Source organism: Protomyctophum bolini, assembly GCF_963924005.1.
Source record: "Protomyctophum bolini genome assembly, chromosome: 9".
NCBI lineage: Eukaryota > Metazoa > Chordata > Actinopteri > Myctophiformes > Myctophidae > Protomyctophum > Protomyctophum bolini.
This window is the reverse complement of record NC_137870.1, coordinates 12316292-12324720: the sequence shown is the minus strand read 5'-3', so window position 1 is coordinate 12324720 and position 8429 is coordinate 12316292. Positions and strand designations below refer to the sequence as shown.

General features: G+C 43.3%; 1 protein-coding gene across 1 annotated transcript in view; it reads left to right on the top strand.

Annotated features, from left to right (window-relative positions):
- sptbn4b (spectrin, beta, non-erythrocytic 4b) overlaps window positions 1-8429 on the top strand; it is a 110685-nt gene that overhangs the window by 83626 nt on the left and 18630 nt on the right. Inside the window, exons 27-34 of the mRNA XM_080772044.1 lie at window positions 1196-1243; window positions 1857-1946; window positions 2484-2762; window positions 3087-3217; window positions 4216-4420; window positions 5821-6066; window positions 6420-6443; window positions 6883-7017. Coding sequence (XP_080628170.1) covers window positions 1196-1243; window positions 1857-1946; window positions 2484-2762; window positions 3087-3217; window positions 4216-4420; window positions 5821-6066; window positions 6420-6443; window positions 6883-7017 — 1158 coding nt within the window. The remainder of the gene's footprint in view (window positions 1-1195; window positions 1244-1856; window positions 1947-2483; window positions 2763-3086; window positions 3218-4215; window positions 4421-5820; window positions 6067-6419; window positions 6444-6882; window positions 7018-8429) is intronic.

Here is an 8429-nt window from a genome sequence, read left to right as displayed (position 1 = left end):
TCTATCTGTCATCTTCTCCGCGACCAAGACAACCTGTAAAATGTCTCCCAGCCAGACACCCCGTCCGTTTCCATTTTTTCTCCACCGTGCACAGAACCATATGATCCACCAAGAACACTCGTCAATTCATTGAGTCACAACTCGCTCAAATCTGGAGCATTTTTTTAATTTGTATTGTATTGCCTCTACGAAACGGTATCAAGCGAGAAGGAAAGTTCGGGAAATCGGATTAATTAAACAGACTTGCACTGAACTGAGGCGAAATAACATTGGAAATGACACCCGTTGCTTCCTTACCATCTAGCCTTTAATTGCCTTTCATTAAAACCACTGTGCAATGGGGTGATGAAATTGAACGAGCGCACAATGCGCCTTGTGGTACAAATCAAATAACTTCTTTGACTAGACAATTAAACACAATGGGCTCAAGGAATTGACACTGCTGATTATAGTAAAATTACAATCACAGAGATGTGTGGAGAATTAAGACAGAAGGAGACCTCTGAGCTGTGAATGTTCTGCAATATTGTGCGTTGAGGCAGCTCCAATCAGGAGCGATTATTTTATCAAATGGATTCGCATGACGGGTGGTTTGAAGAAGCGCTTTCCGTAAATCTGTGTGCATTAGATAGCAAATATAGGGAAAACGCATCAACACGTTTACCGACACAACTACACCCGCGCAAATATAGGAGTCGGCAAAATGTACAAATTGTCACTGCACCTTGGGAAAACTGAGTCTATTCTGTTTGGTTCAAGTCATAACCTCAACAAGTCCCCGGGATTCACAGTTAGAGTGGGTAACAGTGTGGTCACAAATAGGGAAGAGGTCACTTACTTGGGTTTTTATACTAGATAACAAACTCACGGGTGAAAAAATGGCAATGAAAGTGATCTCAAAGGTCAACCAGTGAACTCGTTTCTTGGGCAGGATATCCCCTTATGTCAACAGCAGTGCTATGAGGACCTTGGCCGGTGCCCTCATCCAGTGCCACTTTGACTATGCGTGTACTTCATGGTACAGAGGTATCTCCACGCTTTGAAAACAAAGCTGCAGACCTCCCAAAACAAGCTTGTGAGGTTACTACTAAAATTGAACCCCAGGTCTCATCTTACCTCTGCCCACTTTAGTAGCCTGGGATGGCTAAGGGTGGAGGAGAGAGTATCTCAGCTCTCATTGTGTCTGGTCTTCAAGATCCTAGGTGCCTCTGTTCCAGAGTACCTGATGGGCTACCTGCCCAGAGTGAGGGATGCTCACAGGTACTCAACCAGAGGAAGTCCTTATGATCTAGTTCCCCCAGTTTCAGAACAATCATGGGAAAAAATGCTTTTTTCTACGCAGCCACTACTCTGTGGAATGCACTCCCTCCAGCCCTGAAATCCCTAAATTCTATTGCAATATTTAGGAAAGACCTGAAATCATGGCTCCATCTACACACTCACTGGTCATAGTTAGATTCCGACCCTGGATAGCCCATCTCCCATGCTCAGGACTATTCTCTCAGGGTACCTCTTGTCCTATGTATATAGCTCCCAGCCTTATATATAAGGATTATTTATTATATGTTCCATGGTTGTTTTGTCTGTACAGTATGTATGTGTATAGTTTCATGTTACAAAGTGGACCACAATGGAAACAAGCGAAGGCTTTTTTGGCGTCCATTTTGGCGTTTTTTTAAATGATGTCATTTTCTGTAATTTTCCTAAACTGCCGATAAAGTATTCTATCTATCTATAGTGGGTTGTGTGGCCGCAAGATACCGTTTACGGATTGTAGAAGCTCCTAAATGCGTAATTCACGGAAAGTGTTATGGGATACGATAGAGCCCTATAACTGTTTTCCACTGTTGTTACAGCTGTGGGTCCGGGAGCGCCTCCCAATGGCCACTTCTCAAGAGCATGGCTCCAGTCTCCAGGCTGTCCAGCAGCTTATGAAGAAGAACCAGGTACAATTTACATCATAGGCATTTAGCAGACGCTATTAATCCAGATTTACAGTAAGCAAGAACAAAACACATTGTTACTAACATAACATAATGTCATGTGTAAACCATACCCATGCAAAAATCTATACAGTATGTAAATACTGTACATTTATTTGGATGGACATAACATAGGGCCGGGCAATTAACCGAAAATAATATCAAAACTGTTTTTTATTTTATTTATTCATTTATTTATTTATTTGATCATTTTGTGAATGAAACGACAAAAGAATATTAACTAAATTGATTAGTCGGATTAACCACTTAAGCCTGTAATATACAGTACTTACAGTACTATATATGGTACAATGGGGGCGTACAAAAATAGCAAATATGTAGATCTGCTATTTTCACCTTCTGTTTTTCCGTTACCAAGTCAAAATGTAATTTCAATTTTTACATTGAAACATAACACAACACTCACAAATCAATCCTCTGTGTGTCTCTCTCTCTCTCTCTCTCGCTCTCTCTCTCTCTCTATTCCGTCCACTCTCCCAGACTCTCCTGCGAGAGCTCCAGGGCCACAGGGGCAGGATAGAGGACGTTCTGGAGAGGGCAGGCATCATCGCTTCCATCCGCAGTCCTGAGGCAGACCATGCGCGGGCAGGTCAGAACATGCTGGGCCAGCTTTGGGCGATGCTCTGGGCCGAGACGGAGAGGAGGCAGGTGGTGCTGGACGCCATGTACCAGTCCCAGCAGTATTACTTTGACACGGCCGAGGTGGAGGCCTGGCTCAGCGAGCAGGAGCTGCACATGATGAATGAGGAGAAGGGGAAGGTACGATGGATGGATGCATGGAAAGGGCTTTGGATGGACATGGCATGTACATTCAGCGTAGTGGAATTCTAATCCGATTCATGAGCCTAGTTGTTCCTGCCTCTGTATTCTACACTGTCCAGTAAAGCAGAAGACCTCCTGAGAACTATTAAAACATTGAAAATATTCAATGCTCATATGAAAAATTAATGGGGACTGGTGAATGCGGATTAGAGTCATGTTAGTGTTTACATTGGGGCCCCGAAGCTGGTACCTTTCCATGACAGGATGATCACTCACCCTGTCCTTCCAGAGTGATGTTGACCGTCCCATCCCTTCTTACAGGATGAGCCCAGCACTCTGCAGCTGTTGAAGAAACACCTGGTCCTGGAGCAGACTATAGAGGACTATGCAGAGACCATTGGCCTGCTGTCGCAGCAATGTCGACAACTGCTGGAGATGGGACACCCAGACAGGTGAGACGCTGCCGGCGCATATACAGTTTGCAGCGCAGCTTCACTCTCACGAGACGCTGGACTTGCAAAACATTTCACTTCACGCATGTCCACAACATTAAGATCAGTGTCTGTGGTCACTGGTCACTCACTGTCACTCAGTCTATAATTAAACATTTCACTTCACCTCCACATAAGTGGTCAGTCCAGGGGGGCAGTCAGACAGATATTTTGTGAAGCCACAAGGAAATCGGGATTTCCTGAAAGTTCATATAATGGCCTGTTGTGGCGCTGTCATTGGGCCCAAAAAAACCCATAGCCCCATAGAAGTATTTGTATGTATTTGGGCCCAACTTCACCTAGACTGTATTACCTTAATAAACATGGTCATGAATACTTTCTGCTTCCAGTCACTAGTTTAAAGTCTCATTTCTAATGTCATAATATTCTTTTTGGAAAATTATGGTCCCATTTATTAAAAGAATGACCATAAAGTTGCGCATGTTCTGAGGGGCGTGGCTACCGTTACAGTCTATGAACGGGATCCCCCACCCACTCGAGTCAAAATAAAAACCAACGGAGAAGAAGGGGGGAAGTCCCGCCTCGTTGTCTGGGCCAGCCAATGGCCAGCTGGGCCCAAACGGATCTAGAAAGATGGCGATGTACACAAGGAAGGACTGACAGGCTTCATTTTACGTTCATGTTAGACCCGGGGAACGCTTTGTCCATATTTTTTACAGTCTATGGGTCAGTCACATAATCCAAATTCACAGTAACAGCCCTGTTTGGTTTTGATTTAAGAATTCAGCTGCAGTAGATTAATGGGAGTTTCCTACCGGTTTGCTGAAAGAATTAAACATTGTTCCACTGCTGGCTGCCTTCTCTTGATTTAGTCCAACCACCAGCAAACTAAAGTATGTGTGAATGTATGTATTGCACATACACATGCCTATAAACATGATTTATCCCTCCCTCCCTCTCTCTCTCTTTCTCTCGCTGTCTCTCTCTCCCCCCCATAGTGAACACATCAGTAAGCGCCAGTCTCAGATCGACCGGCTGTACGTCTCCCTGAAGGACCTGGTGGAGGAGAGGAAGAGCCGCCTGGAGCAGCAGTACTGGCTCTACCAGCTCAACAGGGAGGTGGATGAACTGGAGCAGTGGATCGCCCAGAGGGAAGTGGTTGCCAGCTCCACTGAACTGGGCCAAGACTTTGAACACGTAACGGTAAGTGGGTGGAAACTGGAAACTGAGAGACCGTAACTGATCGTCATCGGGTTTAATTAAGTCATCTGAAATGAGACCTTTTTTTTTTCTTTCTCGATCAGACCATTGAGGAATTGATTTTAGATAATCCTAATAGTTTGACATTTGAAATTCTCATGCAAATCAATATTTTGTCTTCAAGGTTGTGGACTTTTTCCCATTCAAGCAAAACAATGTGAGACAAGCAGTGGTGGAAAAAGTACTCACATTTTTTACTAAAGTTAAAGTATAGGCCTATCAATTTGGAAACCCTTTGGCAAAACAAAGGGAAAACAGCCCTCTGTTTCGAGAGACTATTGCAATATAGAAATACTCATCAAAATGTGCTCAAGTATAGGGCTGAATTATTTACTATTGTTATGATACGGCCTAACTAGAGGCCTTAGAGATGGTCGGCCTTAAATCACTACAGAAGTCTCCATCTAAACCTTGGGGGGGTGGGTGAGGGTCCATCGAGTCACAGGCATATGCCAACACACAGCGATGCAGCATTACACATACATTCTAATATTTATTACACACAAAGAGAAATGTATACAGTAGGACAGTGGATCTATGACGTCCCTAGTAGATTATGGAAACCATGAGAAGAACAGAATGAGCAGGATCACGCTTGCATCTCATATCATATTGTACTGTATATACAGTCAGTCCCTCTGATGCAGTAGTAGACATTAGACAATTCGTCATGTTTATCAATATGCTTATGCAGATACATGTGTTGTCATTGAGTCAAGCAGCTGAGGCCGTATCTATGTTTTGTAATATTAATCTAAATCTATAAAGTAGCCTAATTAGTAACTAAAGTTCTCAAATTAATGTAGTGGAGTAAAAGTGGTGGAAATACTAAAGTAACAAATACCTCAAAATGTAACTTAAGTAGGACGCTTAATACGAAATAACGACATTAATTGAATAATGAACAGGTAGTCTTAGACGATAACACGAGTTCTGATAAATTAGCGTTAATCCAGAATTATTACAAATATTTTTACCTGATTTTAGCTTCCGTCGCTAGCGCCACTAGCATCCATGGAAGCAACAGCCAAAATCCGAAATCCTCCGTTCACGTTGACGCTTTCTTTAGTGACTTTATGGCTCATAATGGGATAAAGTACGATGTTCGGAGCTTAATAAAACATTAATTCGTGGTCACGCTAACCATAACAATCATCCAATCGTCAGAACACAGCTGTGACCATGGCACGGAATGGCCGATTCTTTACTTCTGGTTCAAATGACAGACAACAAAGCTCTTCTTATCTCCCTATGTGGTACATTTCACCTACCGCCCCCTTTGGTAATGGGCATTATCTTGCCCTCATCCTGACCTCACCCTCCTTCCATCCATCCCCATGCAGGTCCTGCAGGAAAAGTACACAGAGTTTGCGTCAGAGACGGGCAGTGTGGGCCAGGAGAGGGTGACGGCGGTCAACCAGATGGTGGACGAGCTGATCGACTACGGCCACGCCGAGGCGGCCACCATCGCTGAGTGGAAGGACGGGGTCAACGAGGCCTGGGCCGACCTCCTGGAGCTCATGGAGACCAGGGGGCAGATGCTGGCCGCTTCTCATCAGCTGCACAAGTTCTTCTCTGACTGCAGAGAGGTAGTGTGGACTCTGTGGAGCAGAGATTATCAAACCTTTTCATTCATTTCAAGGACCCACAGTTTGCTATGCATTTGATTCTCTAGGACATCGGAGAGGGCATTATGTCCAAAAGTGGTCTGCCTACGATGGGCCTCGCAGTCCCTACAGGTTTCTGACCTAGTGCCATCATGTCCAGTGTCTCTTTTCCATGGAGCCAGTCCATTTCGACATTTAAAGACAAAGCAGAGACTTTTAAAAGAATGTTCATAGCTTAAAACGTGATTACTTTTCTAAAATGCTACAATGATTGAGTTTGGTTTCTTGTCTAAGACCTTGATGGCTCTCTTGAAAAGTTGTTCAATTGGTTGCAGGACTGTGGCATCAGCAAACGACCAGTAAGTGAAATAATATTTAATGTGTGAAGTTGCTATTGCAAAATGCCTTAAAAGTTGCCTTAAAAACAACAGAAATAGCCATCTACAAGCTCATAATACAAGCGTGTCGCACTGTGATGCATTGTGCGCTTGTTGATCTGCTATTTGGTCCCATTTTAAACCTATTTTGTCCCATTTTTGAACAGTTTCAACCCGTGGGTCGAAACCAGTCTGGCTTTTTAACCTTTTTATATTGCTGTACTAATAGCTATGCCCTAGGTATTAAAGGCTTTTTAAAGTGAGTGTGCTTGAAGGGAGCAAATGGGCTTCCCTTTGTTCTGGAATTTTATTTTTGCACTTCGTACCCACTGGAATGGAGTTACCTTTTGAACTGTAATCGAGGACACCCGGTATTGTTTTTATCTTAGATATAATAGTATCTTTGTCTGTGTTGTTCCAGGTCTTGGCCCAGATTGAGGACAAGCATCGGAGGCTGCCAGAGGTTCGCGCTCATCAGGGTGGTAATGCCAACACCAGCACCCTTCAGAGACTCATGCACAGCTTTGAACATGACATACAGCTCCTGGTCACACAGGTACAGAGACATCTTTGAACATGACATACAGTTCCTGGTCACACAGGTACATATTCCAGGTCGCGCACACATTCCAAAATGACTTGCTGTCTCAACAATCTTAAGATCCAGCGATTTCAATTCAGTCATTGCAGATTGAAAGATTTTTTGACACAGATGAGCATAATTGTATCCAGATTTTGACTGTAATACTATTCTAGCCTACTAGTGATAAAAGAAAAGCACTAGTCTTTCTGTATTTTGCTGAGAAAAGAGAACACACTTTGCTCACATTCCTGATGTACAGTAGGCATCGAAGGTTTCAAATCTAGAATGACACCAGTATGTCTTTAGCTTCTTGCCAGGCTGTGACTGAGTGCCAGGGACTTCAATTTAGAGGTAATGTTTCTCCTCATCTGAACAATACCAGATTTGATGTTGGTTATCTTATCCCTGAAGTATGCTGCAAACTCTTCACATCTGGGTGTCGAGAAAACAGGGGACCGGAATAAAGCGGATATGGTTTATCAGTCAGTCAGTTGTTGAGAAGAGAATCTTTCGATTGTTCAGGTTATCACTGATCAGTTTGAAGAAATGATCTTGTCTAGCATTAACTATGAGGCCCCTTTTCCACCGGGGCTGAACCGGGTCGGTTCTTTCTTCCCACCTAATGTTGAAACCAGTTCAGTGTTTCCACTGATAATTGGTTCAGAACCCTAAAAGTTGGTTTGGAACTGGAATCAAACAATGGCCGCCGGTTCTGTGAAAGCACCACGGTTCCAATAATCTAGAACATAATCAGTTCTAGAACCAAAGTTATTTTGGTGGAAAAGGGGCCTCAGTAAATAAACATTGAGATTTTACCGTGTAGATTGGGGGTCCCAGAGATAAACATCCTATCAAATGGGCGGTCCGTGGCCTAATGCATATCAAACTGGTGGTACTTTGAAACGGAAGAGGTTGAGAATGGCTAGAATAACTGCTGGTACTGTATATACTTTCTACACAGATCATGAGATTTGCAACAACCTCGGGGGTAAGACACTATTTCTTAACAAGCCATTCTGTATTTTTTCTGTGCTGTGCAGGCTTTAACCGAAAGCAATACACAATAATGATAAGAAAGACTGTAGCCATGATATCAACAATGGAGGATACGTCAACAGTGAGTCCATGAGTTATCACCAGATCTAAGGTGTGGCCATGGCAATGGGTGGGTCCTAGTGACATTCTGAATGAAATCCATGCGATTCAGAATGTTTGTAAATCCCATGGCTTTGGAATCTGACTTATTATCCACATATAACAATGTAAGTTGAAATCCCCTATGATAGTTCTTCTTTTAATCATTATTACTGTGGATAATATGTACAAATTCTGCTTAGTGGACCAAGCCAGGGCATGGCTTGGGAGGCCTGTATAATGTTAGTGCC